Below are 20,383 nucleotides of genomic sequence, written 5' to 3' on the forward strand. Positions count from 1 at the left end.
ATATCAGGGAGGAGACGCAGTGGGAACAGCCTCCACCCGCGACGTCTTGCTTTACACCCCTCGGTCACACCCCTCAGCCGGGACCGTCCTGCCCACAATGGCGGCCTCCTCGCCGCCTTCAGCCCATTCCCGGGGAGCCACGTGACTGCGGTTTCAGAGCCGTTGCATCAGCCCTCGCGCCTCGCCAGCGCCGCGCTTCGTGACGTTGACGGGCAGCTGCGTTGAGCAACCGCAGCCCGGCTATTGAGCCTCATTGGCCGACGGGGTGGGCGGGATTAAGGGAAGGAAAAAAACCCTGCAGCAGTTTTGGGTGTGCAGTGGAAGAGCGTCGCTCCGGCTCCGCGTGGAAAGGTTGACTGGAGAGCGGCAGGAAAGGTGCGGAGGCGTTTGGGCTGGAAGGGGGGCTGAAGAGGGAGAGGGCGCTGGCTGGGGGCTGAGGGGGCTTTTTCATCCTTCTCCACTTTTAGGAAGGCAGCGCTGCCCGCCGCCAGCTGGGGCTGTCTGAGGGCCACAGCCGCGACGAATTCTGGGAGTCTGGTTCATGGTTCTGGCGTGGGGTGACAGCCCTGAGTTGAGGCACAGCTGTCTGGCTCGTGGGATGGGGTCTCTGAAGCCAGCAGTGACTTCATTCTGTGGTGTCAGGGAGGAGGGTGTGTGTGTGTTCACCATATATATATATATATATATATATACACACACACACACACACACTCACAAAAACAGAGAGAGAAATTATGCATTTGTCTGGTTTTTGCTAACTCTGACCCTGATTTCTTTTTCTGGACTACAACTCCCATCATCCCCAGCGCCCAGTTGGCAAAGGCGGTCTTTGTCAAAAAGGCAAAAAGTCACCAGGGCATCGCCTCTGACACACCTACCCTTTGGCAAGCTGTCCCACTTCCCTTCTCCTGCCAGCACAGCAAGGAGAGTCTAGCTGCACTTGTGCACCTGGGTCAGATCTCTAGGGAAGCGGTGAGACATCAGGATCCACCTTGCTCTTGATGTGCCAATGGAGGCAACTAGGTTGCCGAGTTTTGACGTGGTGGTGCTGCGGTTAGATTTTGATGCGGGGCGCCTGGTCATCTGTATTCACCTGGTAAATTAAGGTTTTTTATTCTGGCATCTGTCTTGTGGTCCACTGTGGTTGGGGGTCATTTGTTTGCCTTGCGCAGGCTCTGGTCTCTCTTATTTTCCTTCATGAATTCCCTGTAAGAATTGGAAGTAGGGTAGTAGTTTTCCTCACAGAGATAAGGTAGTGCTAATGTGCTTCTGTAGAAGGATTTTATGGGTGAGTTTTGTTCATGCCTGATTTTAGTATTGGAAGGAATTTTCCAACTCTGTATTTAGCTGATAAGCCTGGCTATGAATTCACCTTCCCCTCCAAGCCCAGACCTTTATGTCAGTTCTGCAGGCACCTTGTGGGTGGTTCTGGGATAGCCTGGAGAGTTGTTTAGCTTTCCTTGTATTTGCCAGATTGCAGCAGAGATCAAGGGTGAGATCTGTTTTCTCTGTCCCTCTTCCAGATAGCTATTCCCTTCCCCATAGCTGCTTATGGCTGGCCCTCTTGCTACACAGAAGTCAGATGTGTGGTGGCAGCATTATGAATGTGGCAAAAGGGTGCAAGAAGCAGCCAGGGGTGTCTGAGTAGAAGGGACTTCCTTACCAAGGCCTTGCAGCTGCCATAGGCCAATTGCTGTTTTTTTGTTCTCTGGGCTGGAGAACTGCTCTCCCATAGTGGTTTTTACAAAGAAAATAGGGAATAGACAATACGTTTATGTTTGCACTATACGTTTAAAGTGATGTCTTATCACTTTATGGGAAGTCATGGCTTCCTCCCAAACGATTGTGGGAGCTGTAGTTCGTTAAGGGTGTTGAGAGATCTTAGACCACATTCCCCTCACAGAACTACATTTCCCAGAGTTCTCTGGGAAGAGGGGCTGATTGTTAAACTACTCCGGTGATTGTTGTGAGGGGAAGATGGATCAAGCGACTCTTAGCACCCTTAACAAACTACAGTTCCCAGAATTCTTTGGGAGAAGTCATGTGTTGTTAATATGAGACTACTTTAAATGTATACTGCAGATGAGGCCTATGTAAATTCATAAGCAGCACTGCCTGAGGCTGGACTAAGCTGTTCGGGTATGATTTGAGGGCTTTTAGTTGACCTTAGAGATTAACATGGGGCAAACCTCCCCTCTTCCAGTGTATCTAGGAGCCAAGCTGTCTGGTGACTGATGGCCAGGCTGCCTTGAATTGTGTCAGGGTTGCACCTTCAAGCCAGAAGCCATTGGAGGATGTCTTTGGTGGCAACTGCTGAGATCTGAATTCTAACTTGAGCTGCTCCAGCTGGTGTTTTATACAAGATTTTCAGCATTGCCTTGAAGTGCTTTCTTTCTCTCCCCACCCCCTTTTTTTGTTCTCCCCAGTGTGAGTGGTGATCCCAAGATGGAGGTGACGTTAACAGCCAGTGAGATCCGCCAACGGTTCATCAACTTCTTTGTGGAGAACCAGCACACCTATGTGCACTCCTCAGCCACCATCCCCATGGATGACCCGACTCTGCTCTTTGCCAACGCCGGCATGAATCAGGTCAGACACGACAAACGTTTGCAGAATTATGAATGGTTTGGAGAAAGTTTCCTCCCCTGTCTTAGGTAAAGGTAAAAGACGCCTGGACAGTTAAGTCAAACTAGTTCAGTCAAACTAGACTATGGGGTACAAGCCAAGGGAACCAGCGTTTGTCTGCAGGCAGCCTTTCCGGGTCATGTTGCCGGCATGACTTCTGGTGCAGTGGGACACTGAAGAGTGCCAGAGGGCATGGTAACGCTGTTTACCTCCCTATTGCAGTACCTATTTATCTACTCTCGCTGGTATGCTTTCAAACTGCTAGGTTGGTAGAAGCTGGGACAGAGCAATGGGACTTCAGTCCGTCACACAGATTTGAACCGCTGACCTTCCAATCAACAAGCTTGAAAGGCTCAGTGGTTTAGACCACAGCGCCACCCATTCCCTTTTACATGCCTAGGACTAGGGGGTCGACCAATGGCACTGATCATCTGTAGGTTTGAAGCAGACAAAAGTGCCATTTGATCTCTTGGGTCCCTGTTGGCATGTTTGCCTGAAGTCCCTCTTCTGCCTAGAGGCTGAGCTGAAGGCAGTCTTCTTCTTCTTCCTTCTCTCCCAGTTCAAGCCCATCTTCCTCAACACAATTGACCCCTCTCACCCCATGGCAAAGCTGACCCGAGCGGCCAACACTCAGAAGTGCATCCGGGCTGGCGGGAAGCACAATGACCTGGACGACGTTGGCAAGGACGTCTACCACCACACTTTCTTTGAGATGCTGGGCTCCTGGTCTTTTGGAGATTATTTCAAGGTGAGGGCATTGCCAGTGGCCTTTGCCTGTACAAACGCAGGTAACCAGCTGGTAAAATGTTTGGCAAATGTGCATATTTTAAAATTAAAGCCATTCACGCTCTGCTGCTGCTGCTGCTGCTGCTGCTGCTGCTGCTGGCAGATCATACATCTAGAGGTTATGCTGGTTGAAATGTTTGTTATGGCAGAATTAGGAATGGTTTGGTAACAGTTGGAGTAGCAGAGGGCAAAGAAAAATGTGGGGCCTTAATGAGTGGGTGGTGGCCAGTGAGAGGAAGAAGGTAAGAGTTGGGGGTAGACAGGGAACTACAGTGCATAGATACTGCCCTTCCAGTGGCCTCCTTCCCCTTAGAAATCCTGGGCAGCTCACCCTACCCAGCCTCAGTCTCCTGCACAGCAGCTGCAAGTTCTTTTCTCTGGTATGATCAATATCTGGGCTGTATTACTTGAGGATCTAGGTGTAGGCTTACATACATGGTTGAATACTTCCACATAAAGGGGGGAAAACAATCCTTGTGCATAGAAAACTAGCACATCAGGAGGAACGCTAGGCTAACAACTTGCCCCTTTAATAGAGAATATTTTCAGTGGAGGAATATTGCCATGTGTGTCACCAACCTACAATGGGAAGTGGTGCCCGAAACCTGCTTCCTGGTTTCCTACAAGCATCTGATTAGCCACTGTAGGAACAGGAGCATCGCTGATTCAGTGTTCTGGCTGGCAGCGGCTGCTGTAGAATTTAAGGCTCATATCTGAAACTTGTCAAAGAAGTTAGTATGTCATTCTCCATGTCAAGACCTTCCCATCCCTGTTTTTTTCTTCCACTCAGGAGCTGGCTTGCAAGTTTGCCCTGGACCTGCTCACCAAAGAGTTTGGCATCCCCATTGAGCGGCTATATGTCACATACTTTGGTGGGAATGAAGCCGCTGGCCTGCAACCAGACTTGGATTGCAAGCAAATCTGGCTGGATCTAGGGTGAGTTTGGGACATCCAAAGGATACAGGAAGAGCTGCCTTTATGTGTCTTGAAGACTGGGAATTGCACTCGACACCCACTCCCTGAATGGCAAGAGAAGGGGCCATCAGGATGATCCCAGGATTTCTTTGGTGTCTTCCACACACACACAAAAACAAAGTGGGCAAAGAAAATGTATTGGGGCTTAAGCAGAAATCCAGAAATCCTATTTATAAGATGCTTTTTGATGTCTCCAAGCGTTGCCATGACCTTAATTTCAAGGGCAACCAATATGATACAGGGTTTGGAAAATGAGCTTTATGAGGATGGTTGAGGGAGCTGGGTATGTTTAGCCTGAAGATGAGGAGGCTGAGAAGTGACATGAGAGCCATCTTCAAATATCTGAAGGGCTGTCACTTAGAAGATGGAGCAAGCTGGCTTTCTGTTACTCTAGAAAGGGGGGTGGGGAACTGAGCCAATGGAATCAAAGGTTAAGAATAACTTTCTGACAGTAAGAGCTGTTCAACAGGTTGGATGGCTATCTGTCAGGGATTCTTTAGCTGAGATACCTGCATTGCAGGGACTTGGACCAGATGACCCTTGGGTCTGCTTCCAACTCAACAGTTCCATGCGTCTATGCTTCTCTCTTCTAGTCAGTGGCTGTGTTTGGACTTCATGCTTAACTTTGATTGAGCAAGGTTGTGAATGAGCCTAATCTTTCCCCATGTGGCCTGGAGGAGGAGTTTGGAAGCTTTCACCTTCATTTCAGATTAGCTGCAGCTTGGCATGTTGTCTGGACCTACAACTATGGGTTAATCTTAACTGTAGTTAGTTTAAACAAGGCAACTTCCTAAACCATGATTTTAAACTAATAGTTAAGATTAACCATAGTTTTTAAGGTTCAGACACAACAAACGGAGGTCAATCAAAAGTGTTTTTGGGTTTTTTTCTTCTTGACCGAGGAGCAGGGGCATGAGTCTGGGAGAAGGCTAGGCTTGTTTGCATCTTGCTAAGCCATAGTTTAGTGTGGCCTCCGCATGCAGCCAGAGTTGTAGGTTCATTAACGTGATGAAGCTGATGGTGGTACTTTTTCAGATGGTGTTACCTGGGCAAGTCAAAGAGTTCAAATGGCTCGTATGTTGCCTGTTCAAGGAACCTGTAACTTGTGGAATTCCTTGCATCACTGGCCATTTCCTTCTTTGCAGTTTGGCGGAGAGTAGGATTCTTCCGGGCAGCATGAAGGATAACTTCTGGGAAATGGGAGACACAGGGCCATGTGGACCTTGCAGCGAGATGCACTACGACCGAATCGGAGACCGGGATGCTGCCCATCTCGTCAATCAAGATGATCCCAACGTGCTGGAGATCTGGAACCTGGTGTTCATACAATATAACAGGTGCTTCAAGAATTGTTTTCCTTTCCTATAGCACAGTGACAGTGCAGTAGCAGAGCAGGTGCTTTTCATACAAAAGGTCCCAGGTTCAATCCTTGGCATTACCAGGTGGGGTTGCAAAAGAAAACCCAGAGAGCCACCACCAGTCCCCAGAAAAAAGATGTTTCCAGGGACTCGCGGCGGACCCGTGGTCTGACACTGTTCAAGGCAGCTTCCTCTTTCCCTTTTATGCCTTTCACCTGTGGTGTGTTACCTCTCCCCCTGCTTTGCATGGACTCCACATCCAGTGAGGAAACTTTCCTGTCTTCACAGATTTAGGTGTTGAGCATAGTGGCCTGGATCATGGCTATTTATTCCTCACCCTTCATTCCTAAGAATTTTGTCCTGATCTTTGCAGCAGTACAGCAGATGCTAGGGACAGATTCCAAAATGATATATAAATAATGTCTGAGAAAACAGCTTCTCCTCAATCAGTACAGTAGGACAACCATATACTGGTTGGTTGTGTGAGGGAGGGTTCTGTGTTGCTTTTTTCTGCAAAGGCTGTGACAGGATGCTTCGAAACCAGAGAAGCTCCCATTTGCGCTCTACTTTTTGTTACTTTAATTGGTTGTGGATCTCTTCATCCAAACCAGGAAAACTATGATGAGCAGCTTTAGAACAAGCCTAGATACAAAGACATGGTTTGAGCTTGGGTTGATCTCCAGGTTTGTTCCAGAACCGTTAAGAGTAAATTCCTGGTTTGGATGAAATGGGAAACTGTCATCAGGGAAGATGCTTTGATCCATTTCCATGCTTGAGCGAATGGGGTGAGAGTGCAGGCGAAAGGCTCATTCACCTCTCTGCTTATTAAGCTTGGACACGTGAGCATCTGAACCAGTCCTCTGTTTGCATTATTCTGTGTGAATAATGGAGTGTTTTTTCTCCTCTCTCCTGTACCAGAGAGGCTGATGGGACCCTGAAACCTCTTCCCAAGAAGAGCATTGACACGGGCATGGGTCTGGAGAGGTTGGTGTCGGTGCTTCAGAACAAGATGTCCAACTACGACACAGATCTCTTCGTGCCCTACTTTGAAGCTATCCAGAAGGTACCTGCCCAGATGTGCTGCGAGCAAATCTGTCAATATGTGGATTCTCTCTAGATGGAGTGCATCTCGCTGCCCTGAGGCCCTCCTGGCTTAGGGACATAACAACATTCACCTTCCTCCCACTGAGTTTCACAACTCACAGCGTTTTCTTATCTGCCTTCTGGTAGCTTTCCTTCTGGTAGCTCTCGTGTGGCTGACTGACCTTTGCTGCTGCTGTTTCTGCATCAGGTATTGGCAGCTAGAGCAGTGAGGTAGAAGGAACTCCAGCACTAAACCTGCTTCCCTCTAGATGCTTCCCAAGTCCCATCAGCCATTTCAGGGTCCTTTCAGTGCTTTTTAATACATGCAGATCTTCTAAAATTTATACTAACACCTCAGTTTCTCCAGTTCCTGGTGGCATTACATTGTATGCTTTACCTCTGTAATTGAAGTGGGGAGCTGGATCTGGCTGGTGGGCTGGAGCCTTACCTCTCCTGCCCCAAACGGGCCAACTTGACAGCTGGGCAGGGTCAGTCACCTGGCATCACAGTGGCAGCAGGTGACAGGAGGCATTCAGCTGATCAGTGGTGCCTGCAAACCCGGCGCTCTGCAGCGATGCATGTCTTTACCTGCCTTCATTTGATGCCAGGTCTCAGGTGGGTGTTGTGGCTTGGCCGAAGCAGCCTCATGGGCCAACTCTAGCCTTGTAGGTTAAAGATATCCCACTGCTGCTCAGAGAGGATGATTTTGTAGCTCTCTGTTAGATGATTGTGGCTGCATTTGTCTTAATCTCTACCCTGATACTGGTGGTTTGGGTTTTTTTAAAAATAATTTTTATGCTACTATTTGACATGGGGTTCTGTCAGACGTGTAATTTTAATTTCATTGCCCATTGCCCAGAGAAGCTTGATTATGAGGTGACTAACAGTAATAAGCAAAGGGTCAGAGAATCTTAGAAGAAAAACCTGTAATGCCTGTAATCTCCAAGACCTGCTCTGATTCCTTAACCATTTCATTTCTCTTCCATCTCTTGGGCGTCACCTACATGCCTTCTTCCTTGTAGGGCACTGGCTGCAGGCCCTACACCGGGCAAGTCGGGGAGGATGATGCTGATGGCATAGATATGGCCTATCGTGTCTTGGCTGACCACGCCCGAACCATCACAGTGGCTCTTTCAGATGGTGGAAGGCCTGATAACACCGGCAGGGGGTGAGAGAGTGGGCTGTGTGGAGCTTTGTGGTGAGGGGCTGGGTAAGAAAGGATGTAGCATCTGTGGCTAAGCTGATTAGGGTTGAAAGTCACAGTCAGGACCAGCCCTGCCAATAGGCAGATTGAGGAAACTGCCTTGAGTGGCCAATGTGGGAGGCGGCTGCCTTCCGTTTCCCCATCTTTAGCACCCCAGCCATTCCCTTCTGTTGCCACATTGTCTGACCTGGGAACCCTAATCTGGCCTGTTGTCTTGTGGGAATAGGGTTGCACTGACACGGGTCAGCTGTCTGAAGATGACAAAAAGACGTGTTAGGAGCCCTTGGTCTTGTCAGGAAGGACTGGATCCACAATGTGGATTCACATTGTGTTTCTCAAACTTGGGTCCTCTGGCTGTTGTTGAAGTACAACTCCCATCATCCCTAGCAGGGACCAGTGGCCATGAATGATGGGAGTTGTGATCCCACAACAGCTGGGACCCAGGTTTGCGAAACAAGGGTTAGAGGCCCAGGACGAGTGGGCAGAGTCCTTTGTGCTGTGAAAAGTTGGGGGGTCCCTGAGGTGTTTTCCAGAGTGTAGGGCGCCACTAAGACCAGCCTCTGCCGTCTGCTCCCCTTGCATAGGTATGTTCTGAGGCGCATCCTCCGACGTGCTGTGCGCTACGCCCATGAGAAACTCAACGCCCCCAAGGGATTCTTTGCCAGCCTGGTGGACGTGGTGGTGCAGTCCCTGGTAAATCTGTAGTCCTGTCCCCTTTCCTTTGCCTTTGAAGCTTCCAGGTTTTGGGAGGGAGGGAGAGAGGCAGGGAGCTGCTTTCGCTTAGCTAACAGCTCCTGTTCCTCTCAGGGCAATGCCTTCCCTGAGCTGAAGAAAGACCCTGAGATGGTGAAAGACATCATCAACGAAGAGGAGGTGCAGTTCCTGAAGACACTCAACAGAGGGCGCCGCATCCTCGACAGGAAGATTCAGAGCTTGGGAGACGGCAAGACTATTCCTGGTATGGCCCAAGGCCAGCAACCCCTGTGTGGAAATGGCTTTGATGCTAGGAAGTGAGCCAAGCCGCCTGCTGCTTGGGAAATTCAACTCATTGACTGGGTGGGGCTGGAGGAGAATACCCATTTCTCACTGCAAGCATTGTGATGAATTAAGTAGAAGGTGGTGGTTTGAAGGAGGGAGAGAAACAGGTCCCGCTTACAGTGCAGAGCTGGGCCAGGCCACAAGAGGACAACCCTCCTTTCCCTTGTGGGGCCAAGTGAGGGCAAGGCTTTGCCTGTTTCCCCCAGCCCTGTGTGTTTGCACGGAGCAGATTAATGGGAGAGAATCATTCCCCTCTTTCTCTCTTGCACAGAATTTTGGAGGAGAGGAGACAGTGGCTGCTTCTCCTGCTCTTTGTTCCTTTCCTTATCCAAACCTCTTCCCAAGTGAAACAAGTTCCTTGCTCGAGTTGCCCTGGTCTACCTGAAGGCTTAAGGAGTCAGCAGTGAAGAGAAATGGGCGCTTGGCCAGGAAGGCAGGGCAGCTGTGGCTTGCTAGTAATGAGACCTGCAGAAACCCCACAAGAGGGAGCATGAGCTGATCAGAAGCTGTGCTGCAGCTTTAACTCTTCTGCAATTCTCTTCCTCCTCCAGGAGACACTGCGTGGTTGCTCTACGACACCTACGGTTTCCCTGTGGATCTGACCGGCCTCATTGCGGAAGAGAAAGGCTTGAAGGTGGACATGGAGGGTTTTGAGGAGGAGAGGAAGTCTGCCCAGGTAGGGCTTGGCCATCGCCAACTCTGAACACAGTATACGTATTGACGCAGATAAACATATGTAGACAACTAGAGGCACAAGCAGAGCCAGGCAGGCATCTGTCCACTCAGTTGCATCGGGTTTTGGTTGTCCAGTTGGCCCTTTGATTTCTTAGTCGCTCCACACAAGGCACTTCTATTCCTGCTATTACTACCTTCTATTGTAGCTTCCACTGGTCAGCTTTGCACAGGAAAGGGCGGGTGATAGCACCACTTGTAGCAGGCAATTCATATCCTCAAAAGCCAGGAAGGGTGGCAGGACATTGCTTGGATAAAAAGGCTGTGAGAGATCTTGGCCTGGGACCTTGAGGAAGGCAGCTGCCTGCCAAGGTAGGCAGCTTTGGGCTCAGCCTTCCCCAACCGTGTGCCCTTCAGATCTTCGTTATTCCTGACCGCTGCCCATGCTGGCTGGGGCTGATGGGTTTTGGTGTTGAATAACATCTGGTGGCCCACAGGTTGCCCGTACCTGAGGTGGTTGCTTTTATGCCGAGGGCTTCTTGGCCTGCTTTTCACCCTCGATTTGCTTACATTCCCAGCTCAAGTCTCAGGGCAAGGGAGGTGGCGATGAAGATCTCATCATGCTGGACATCTACGCCATTGAAGAACTCCGGTCCAAGGGCTTGGAGGCCACAGATGACTCTCTGAAATACAACTACACATCGGACCCCAGTGGCAGTTATGGTGGGTTCTAAGTAGCTCCCTCTCGTCCAGCACATTGTTTTTTGATGCGTTGGAACATGTCAGAAGGAACTTGCTTGTCAATATTTTTTATACCTAAAACCCATTAATAATTGAGGAATGTGAACCAAAAAGCTTAATGTTGAAATGATAGGTTTTTTTGTTATTAATTTTTTTGTGAGTAAGTTGACATTAGGAGATTTCGGTTCAGAATTTTCTTCTCTGTTGAATTTTGTGACTGTTTATAAGGGGAAGGGTCATGGTACAGGCAAGAGGCTCTTGCTTTGCTAACTCCCACTTTTCTTTTCTGACGTGCAGAGTTCAGTGGTGCGGTGGCCACCGTCAAAGCCCTCCGCCGGGACAAGGCCTTTGTGGAGGAGGTGTCCACGGGCCAAGAGTGCGGGGTTGTCTTGGACCACACCTGCTTCTACGCTGAGCAGGGCGGGCAGACGTACGACGAGGGCTACCTTGTCAAGGAGGACGAAGGCAGTGAGGATGTACGTTGGGCTCGCGGGCCTGCTTGGGAGTCTTGGGGCTTGGAGTCCGGTGGTGGGAAGGGCTTTGGGGGCTTTTGAAATTGGTGGCATGTTGCCTTATTTTGCCCCAGAATAGTGGTGGAGGATCGCAGTGCTCTAGCACTCCAACCTTCCCTATATCTGTCCCTTGTTAAACCTGCCTGGTCTGGAAAGTCTGTCAGTTGTTCGAGATGGAGAGATGGTGACCATGGAGAGATCCATCAATGTGTCGGCACCTCATGTGTTGAATGTGCTCCAAGCGTGTGAGGTTGCCAGCGCAGTCAACCTCTAGATGCCGAGGCAAGAACATCTTCACCAGGATTTCTGGTGCTTACAAGTGCAGCTTCTGCTCTTTCCCCTTTTGAAAACCATGTCCTGCTCTTTGGTTGATTGTTGCTTTCATTTTTACGTCTGCTTTCTTTTTCTTTTACGCTTTTGTAAGCATAGTAAGTTTTCACATGATATTTTTATAATGTCACTGATTTTTTTTACTTTCATGAGTTGGTTTGTAGACTTGTGATGGAGAAGCAGCGTGATCATAAGCATTTAAAATCCAGTGCATCTCTGCTGGTGGTGCTTGGTGGGAAGAAAGAGCCACACTGGCCTGGCCTTGGGCTCCCATTCCTGCCTTTGCCAATCATCGGCTCTTGTCTACCTTTGGTTTTTTCAGAAGACAGAGTTCACAGTGAAGAATGTCCAAGTGCGCGGAGGTTATGTGTTGCACGTGGGCACCGTCTATGGGAGCCTGAAGGTGGGAGACACTGTGCGGTTGTACGTTGATGAGGTGAGTGGCTTGTGCATTTGATATCAAAGGCGTTTCAGACTAAAATCTCACCCTTTCTGTGCATTCAGTCATTCATTACATTCTTAATTGCTTCTTATGTGCTGAGTTTTATTGCATTCCAAATTGTGGTGCAATAAAATAAAATATAAGAAACAAAAGAAGCAAGAAAAATCATCCTGGATATTGAATGCAAATATTGAGTGGGCCGCCTCCCATCTTGTTCCACAAATCCACAGCCCTGAACAAAGCTGGTGGGTGGGCCACAATCTGGTCCCCGCTGCTTTTAGCCACTAGTGGAGGGGGAACGGCCTCCTCTTTCCTCCTCCCTTCTCTGCTCACCTTCGTCTCTTCCTCCCCCCACAGCCCAGGCGGCGGCCCATCATGAGCAACCACACAGCCACCCACATCCTCAACTTTGCCTTACGCGCTGTGCTGGGGGAGGCCGACCAGCGAGGCTCCTTGGTGGCTCCAGACAGGCTGCGCTTTGATTTCACAGCCAAGGGAGCCATGTCCACCCAGGAAATCAAGAAGGCGGAAGAAATTGCGAATCAGATGATTCAGGAAGCCAAGGTAGGAGGGGAACTTGGTCTGGCTGGTGCGTGCATGCTTGTCTCTCTCATGGGTGGGAAACATTGGGCCCAGGCACAAAATGCAGCCCTCTTGGCCTCCGTAGCTGGCCTTTGGGACCCTCCCCAGTCCTGCTTTGCCCTCTCTTGGGGTGTCTTCACCTGGCTGAAATGGTTCTCCTTGACCAAGACTCCTGCTTCCCTGGGTGGAGAGGAAGATGTGTAGAAATCAGCCTCCTGCACGGAGGTAAAATTTGTGTTCACTTCACTGCCCATTCTTTCCTGAGAGTCAGCTTGGTGTAGTGATTAAGAGTGGTAGACTCATAATCTGGTGAACTGGTTTTGCGTCTCCGCTCCTCCACATGCAGCTGCTGGGTGACCTTGGGCCAGTCACACTTCTCTGAAGTCTTTCAGCCCCACTCACCTCACAGAGTGTTTGTTGTGGGGGAGGAAGGGAAAGGAGAAAGTTAGCCGCTTTGAGACTCCTTCGGGTAGCGATAAAGTGGGATATCAAATCCAAACTCTTCTTCCTCTGGCCCCACCCATTGCTGCCTTGTGGCCTCTGGAAGATTGCTAAAAGGCAATGTAGCCCCTTGGGTGAAAAAGGTTCCCTACCTCTGTTTTGAGGATGCTGAGAACTTCCAGGTCCTGTTCTTGGAGACTTCCAAAGAATGCTCCTTCTTTGAGCCAGAAACCCACTGGAAACCCACTTGTGGCATGGGCTTTTCGCAACAGAGCAAATGCCTGAATAATAAAATATGGCATTTATCTTCTGATTTCCCCATTATATTATCTCATCGATCCTTACAGCAATCCTATGAGGTGCAACAGTATTATCCCCGCATGCTTCATTTACCTGCTTTTTACCTGTGCATATGTTTGTTTTAGACCAGCCTGCGGTCTGATCCAGCAAGACTCTACCTGTGCTCTTGTTTGCCCTTAACTTCTGTTAACTTCTGTGGTCTGCTCCCCAGGTCGTGTATGCCAAAGACTGTCCCTTGGCAGCTGCCAAAGCCATCCAGGGCCTCCGTGCAGTGTTTGATGAGACGTACCCTGACCCTGTGCGCGTGGTCTCGATCGGCATCCCCATCGATGATATGCTGGCTGACCCCTCCAGCGGTGCGGGTGCCATGACGTCGGTCGAGTTCTGCGGGGGAACGTAAGTCTGGCAGGAGGGCTTGGGACGGAAGAGGGTTCCAGATCCATAGCTAGAGAGCTGCCCTGCCAAATGGTGGACCCAGGGTTGCTTGTTCTCCTTCGTGCTCCACACAGCAAAGGGTGGGTCGAAGGGGGTCTTCGCCTGTACCCAAAGCTCAGGCTGCCTCACTCCTTCCCAGAACAAAACCCCCATTATCTGTCTCCCTCTCTCTGAAATCAAGCTCCCTCAGTTGCCAAGTCAGGAGATGCTTGTAAATGTCCATGGTGTTTCTCAGTCGCTGATATTTTCACAGGCACTTGCAGAATTCTGCTCACGCCGGCCACTTTGTCATTGTGTCCGAGGAAGCAATTGCCAAGGGCATCCGGCGCATCGTGGCTGTCACAGGAGCAGAAGCACAGAAGGTGAGCAGGGGGTGGGCAGGTGCAGTGGGCAAGGATCAAGCTGTGGGTGAGATGGGGAAATAAAAGATGGGGTGGGGACCTGCAGGCCTGGACACTAAGTACTGCTGTGCAGCCTTCTCTGTCTGGCCCCCAGAACACGCCCCAGGCCACACACCGCAGTGACCCTGCTACGCTTGTGGGATAGTAAAAGCCACCGTTTCTTTCCAACTCCACCTCAAAATCCTGACTCCCCTTTCTCTTCCCAAGGCACTGAGGAAAGTGGACATCCTTAAAAAGCTACTATCTGACCTGGAAGACAAGGTGAAGGTCCAGACCACCCCCAACAAAGAAGTCCAGCGTGAGATCGCAGACCTTGGTGAGGTACGAGAGCAGGGGAAGGGGAGAGGCAAGATCAGCCCCTTTTCCCCAAATTCTCGTCAGTGGGGTCACTTGAGCACTGCTAACAGGATGCTGGACTAGATAGGCCACTGGCCCATTCCAGCAGGCTCTCCTTTTGTTCTTAAATGTGGAAGGCATCTGGACCCGCACCGAACATGCTGGGAACACAACAAATTATTTGTTCTTTGTGAAACGTGGGCTGTGGCTTCAGTGCCGCCTTCTGGTTGCAGGTGCTGGCCACCTCCGTCATTCCCCAGTGGCAGAAAGATGAACTCCGGGAGGCCCTCAAAGCCCTGAAGAAGGTGATGGACGACCTCGACCGTGCCTGCAAAGCAGACATCCAGAAACGAGTGAGTTCTCCCATTCCACTGTCATAGGCAAAGGGGGTGGAAATGGGTAGAAATGGCAGGGTTCCCTTTTTGAAAGTATATGCAAGCAGTGATCAGGAAAGGGGGTCCCCTTCGCTCAGACTGTTTTAAAAGGGAAATGTGGCTGCTCCTATCTGTTGTGTGACTTCAGCCTCCAGCCACTGCTTAAGCCCAGCTCCAGCTTCTCCTCCCTCTCTCTGGAGGGAAGAGCCTGGAACACCAGAGCAGACTGTGAGGTCCACCCAACCCACCCAACTCTCATACACCTGCTGTGTAGTCCAAACACAGCAGATCTTTTTGCCAGATTACAGTTGCCACCAGCTACTCTTTGAGTGTTTGCCTTGGCCAAAGAGCAATGTGTGCATTTCCACACCCCTGCATCCTTATGCCTGACATGCTGCTTGTGTTTTTATGTTCTCTGCAGCACAAAAGAAGCATCTCTTTGCATTTGAGAGGAGCTTTCCCTTTCTTTCCCCACTCCCATCACCAGCGTTCCTGAGCCTGACCTCTCTTTGTTCCTTCAGGTTCTGGAGAAGACGAAGCAGCTCATCGAGGCTCACCCCAACCAGCCACTGGTCATTCTGGAAATGGAGAGTGGTGCTTCTGCAAAGGTATCCCCCAAATCCCTTCTCGTTGCCCTTTGCACAGGGGGCGGAGGTGCATTGGGCAAGGAGGGAACCTGCGCAACTTGCTGTGGCTGCAAGCAAGTTGCTCCTGTCAAACCACTGGGAATTGCTGATCTAGGCGACTTCCGGGTTGGTGCCACTGTTTAATGGCGGATTCCCTCCGAGCTCCGGGGGGAATCGGCTCCGTAGCGTCTGGGTCTGGCCGCTGCGGCGAAGCGGGGACCCTTAAAATCACAGGCGCGGATGCCTGTGAACACAGAGACTCGGCGGGCACCATTTGCGCCCCCCCAATCCGCGACGGAGCCTTTTTAAAGGCTTCGGAACGGAGGCAGGGTAAGGCGTGGTGCTGAGAGTACTCCCTCGCCTACGGAGTGAAGCCGCAAGCCATTGACAGAGAGCGCCAACTTCTTCTAAGAGTGATTGGATCCTAAAACATCAACCCGTGAGTAATACGGAGATTGGAACTTTAAAAAATTTCTTATCTTGGATTTGGAACGAGCGGGAAGGGGCTAAAAAGGAAGTCCACCCCCCCCTCTTTGTAAACAACTTAAAGCAAAGGACTGGGCAGCTAAGGTCGAGAGAATCTGTTTCTTGCTTTTTTTTTTTAACTAAAGATCCTGACCTCACGGTTTGGACATTATAAGAGGATATTCTGGAGGATAAAAAGAATTTTGGGAGCTGAAACTACACCCCCCCCTGGACCCGGGAACGTCCGATGAGAAAGCCTGTTGCATGGAAGATTTTGACAGCTGTCAAGTGAGCTGCTAGTCAGCTAGTTGTCAGCTGGAAAAAGAGAACATTGTTTCTGCTGTTTTTGCTGGTTTATTCGGGATAACTTGTTGAAAATAAGGTTGATACAAAATAACTGGACTTTTGGTTTTTGAGCTGAAAGGAAGATTAAGGAATTAAATCCCCCTAGAGGGGTAACAAGGATACTACATTACAAAAATGGCTGGAGTGTCTAAATTCCAAGCAGAATTGGACAGAGCACTGGTTCTCTTGGGAAACTTACAAGATGAGTACGATGCTTTGTCTACAGAGGTAGCGCTATTACACTGGACAGTAAACAACAGCTTGGAGTCTGATAAGGATTTGAAACAGGAAGCCTATTCAACTGAACAAATAAATGAAACCGAAAGCGTAGACACGATGGAGCAATATGTTCTTTTTGAAGAAAACGAAGGAGGAGATGGAGGCTTGCAGGAGTCAAAGGAGAGCTACAATATGAGGCCTGACATGAAAAAGGACAATAAAAACTGGATGCGGAAAGCCTGGTTTGATTGGGAATTTGGAAAATGGAGAGATCCTCTTTTGAGGAGATCTGAAGATCTGAGGATTATAAATTTGTTGAAGGTGGAAGCTGGAGCTGTGGGGACATTTGGATTTGAAAGAAATTTGAAACAAGAGTTGGAATACCCCATAGGCTTTGCTTTTGCTTTTAAGTATGGAGAACTGGCTAGAAGCAACACCGATTCTGTTGGGCCGGAGCCCCTCCGAGACCTGGGGCTTAACATCAAGGTCTATCAAAGAGACCGGCAGAAAGGAACTGAGAGAGACATAAGGGCCTCGGACCTGAGATCTCCAGGCTAAATAAATAATATAAAGACTGATGGATATTGGTTGGGGACTGGAACCGGGAGAAGGGTGGGTGGAGGTTGGGAATCCAAAGGGTACATAAGGATAATTTGCATTGCTTTGCTTGTTTTATATTTTGTTAGTGGTAAGGAAATTGGGTAAACCGTGGAAGGGAAATTTTGGTCGACCTTAGGAAAAAGGTTCAAGAATAAATTAATGAGGTATAAGTATTGATGTGTAATTTTAATAAGGTGAAATTGGTTTTTTTTTTCTTTTTTTTTTAAACTAAGTGAGAATAAGGCTGTTAAAAATAAATGGAGGAAATGGAAAAAAGAAGTAAAATAACAGTATGTTAGAATAAATGTTTAAGTTAAGGTGAAGAAATAAGTTAAGGACTTGCTGAATTGACAATTTAAATTGGAATACAAGAAGGGGAGGTGTGAGGAGGTCTGAGAAACAAGGTTGAGGAAAATAAGTATCAGAAACTGTATGTGTTTTTTCTATTTTTTTTGTTTAGTTTCGAATATTTTGTTTTTTTTTGTTTGTTTTTGTTTGTTGTGTGTTTTTTGAAAATACCAATAAATATTTAATAATAAAAAAAATTAAAAAAAGGGAATTGCTGATCTACTGCAAATTGCCCAAAGATCTGAGAATTGGATGTGACTGTGCATAGCACGTGCTCTCTGTAACCACACCTGTGTCTTTCTGCAGGCACTTAATGAATCTCTGAAGCTGTTGAAGACTCATTCACCTCAGACAGCAGCCATGCTGTTCACCGTGGATAATGAAGCCGGAAAGATCACCTGCTTATGCCAAGTCCCTCAGGTAGGCCTGGGATGGGAGTGGGGATTTAGCACTCTTGGGGCACCAACTAACCAGGCAGAAGGTGGTATTTATCTAAGCTTTACTCAGAGTAGCCCCACTGAAATTAATTGGCTAAACTTGGTCATGTTCATTAATTTCAGCAGATGTAATTTGGGTAACTGGAGGAATAGGCTCTTCTTCAACTGTGAGGAGCCTCCAATCCCAGCCACTTCCCCCTGACTCCTTTAGAGGAGAAATAGAAAGGTTCCTCACATCTGGTCTCAACATTCTTTGTCCTTGGAGGGTGTTAAAGACAGAAGCTTTCCTACTCCTATAGAATCTGGCCTCTTGTCTGGAAGATTTGTAGTAAGGAGTGTGTACCAACAGAAAATTCAGTTTGGACTCCCAAGTTGGCACTTCAGAAGACAGCTCACCTCGATCCAAAGTGCTTTGGAAGTTAGCAGATTTGGTACCAGTGTGAGGCAGATTGCATTTGGGGTGTGGGGAATCCCACTCACTATTTGGGAAGTCAAGGGAGGCTGTAACTTGGCAGAATTGGATGATACTTGCAGGCATACATGCCCCTTCTGAGAGAAGTTTATTGGGGGCTGGTGGGGCAGTTGAAAGCAAGTCCCTTTCCTTCCTCAAAGCCTTAGCGTTGGAGAGTCCCCAACTGTTCTACTGTTCCCTTATAAGACTTGGTTTCTAGACCCCTCATTATCCTGGTTCACCCTTCTCTGAACACACTGTTTAGTTGTTCCGTTCTGGGGGGCACGTGACAACAACACCCTCCTCCATGCACAGCCTGAGCATCACAGGATCTTGTATATTCTTGGCAGCTCTCAGAACTAAGGTGCAGAACTCTAACGCAGGCTGTCTCTGTTCTTTCTCAGGAAGTCGTTGGCAAAGGGCTCAAGGCCAGCGAATGGGTGCAACAGGTGTCTGGGCTGATGGATGGCAGGGGAGGCGGGAAAGACCTCTCTGCCCAGGCCACCGGCAAGAACACCGACTGCCTTGAAGAAGCCCTGAAGTTGGCAACAGACTTTGCCAAGCTCAAGCTGGGTGAGCTGAAGAACTGATCCCCAGCCTGTGGGGCAAACTCAGAAAGGGAACTGTCTGCTTGGCCAATAGGTTAGGAGTTCTACTTTAGCGTTATGTCTGTGGAGACAAAGACTGCACATTGTTGTCCTTCTAAATTCAGCCTCTCAGGCACTAACCAAACAAGGTGGCCCTGTAAGGCAATGACTTGATCACAGGACACCAGAGCCCATGACTGCACAAGTTCTGATCTCTTGTTGCGGTGATAACTGAGCTGCCTCAAGGGGCCTGCTGCCAACTGAGTGTCCTTTTTTTGCACACAGCCATTGGGACACATACATGCTTCCTAACATTCTAAAGTTTAATTCTGCAGTGTTGCTCCTGTTGCACCGTTTGAAGGGGGCTCTGCACAGCCGCCTCCGTCCATGCTCAAGCACTTGAAGCGTTTGCTGTAACGTGAGCATGTGCAGGGGGTGAGCAATCAAGGCTGCTATAATGTCTTTTGTTGTAACTGGGAAACCCTTTCTTCAGTTCGTAGTGTTAACCTCTGTTGTAGCAAAGCCTTACCTGGGCAGACTTGCCCTGGCATGAGGACTTCTGATCAGAATAGGTTCAGTGCTGAATAAATAAACAGACGTGTGTTTAAGTGCATTTGTTGCTGTGGAACCAAAGAACGGTTACGCTAAACCAGGCATAGGCAAACTTGGCCCTCCAGATGTTTTGGGACTACAACTCCCACCAACCCTAGCTAACAGGACCAGTGGTCAGGGATGATGGGAATTGTAGTCTCAAAACATCTGGAGGGCAGAGGTTGCCTATGCCTGTGCTAAACCATGGTCTAGTGTGAAGTGCGTAAGCAGGAACATGCCTTAGCCAGCCTCACGCTCAGGTGCTCACCCCATCGCTTCCTCCCACATCGTTGCTGCTTGTTTCAGAAGCTGGCTTGAGGAAATCAAGCCCAGTTACTGCCAATTGCACTTGCTGGTTTGGATGACATGGGAGGCTGTGGTTAACTAAAAAGGGTAGTGGAGACCTGCAAATTCCTTATTTGTTCTGCCAGAGGGATATTTGAGCCAGTAGCTCACTTGAGCCCAAGCAAAACAGGGGGCTTGGCCCATCCTGCCCCTCATCTCCTGGCTTATATCTTGCTTTCAGAGAACCTCAGCTCACCATTATGTGCAAAATGCAGGTTGTGGGTTACAGCAAATGATGGTTTGTTGCTAAAGAAGCCAGCGTGCAAGCTTAACTATTGCTCGTCATAATTTACAATTCCCCCTTCATATATAATGCTAAGCCCAAGATCTTTTCTGAAAGCAAGCTTTAATGGAGCAGAGATCACCTGGCCATGGGAGGAGGATGGGGTTCTGAGCGCCAGGCTTCATTTGGCCTCATGGAAGCCAGATGAATGAATGCCATCCTGGCATTAATCATTTCCAGCCTTGTTGACATGACAAGAACAAATCCTTAGTGGCACAGCATATTACAGAGGGATAATAAATTTTGGAAATAGTTGATACATCCATACACACAGGAGCAGCAGGCTCACAGTGTAAAAGTACTGTTTGCTAACTGGAACAAAAGCTAAATGTTCCATGGTAGCAGCTGGGATGTAGGGACAGCTTGGATGTTCCATAGCGAGACAGAGCTCCAAAATAGGATTGCCATTCACCTGTGCATTTACTAACAGAATGTGACAGAGGGCATGACT

General features: G+C 48.9%; 1 protein-coding gene across 1 annotated transcript; it reads left to right on the plus strand.

Annotated features, from left to right (window-relative positions):
• Positions 1–210: 210 nt before the first annotated feature.
• AARS1 (alanyl-tRNA synthetase 1) lies at positions 211–19,321 on the plus strand. Its single transcript, XM_083628286.1, has 21 exons — positions 211–375; positions 2,427–2,589; positions 3,185–3,373; positions 4,202–4,347; positions 5,532–5,723; positions 6,663–6,807; positions 7,850–7,995; positions 8,616–8,724; positions 8,839–8,989; positions 9,621–9,745; positions 10,320–10,464; positions 10,780–10,958; positions 11,647–11,760; positions 12,124–12,330; positions 13,301–13,485; positions 13,778–13,886; positions 14,133–14,246; positions 14,495–14,614; positions 15,157–15,243; positions 17,545–17,658; positions 18,531–19,321. The coding sequence occupies exons 2-21, from the start codon at positions 2,446–2,448 to the stop codon at positions 18,714–18,716; spliced, it is 2,907 nt and encodes a 968-aa protein (XP_083484412.1). The 5' UTR covers positions 211–375; positions 2,427–2,445; the 3' UTR covers positions 18,717–19,321.
• Positions 19,322–20,383: the final 1,062 nt, after the last annotated feature.

Source organism: Podarcis filfolensis, assembly GCF_964270895.1.
Source record: "Podarcis filfolensis genome assembly, chromosome: 8".
NCBI classification, from domain to species: domain Eukaryota; kingdom Metazoa; phylum Chordata; class Lepidosauria; order Squamata; family Lacertidae; genus Podarcis; species Podarcis filfolensis.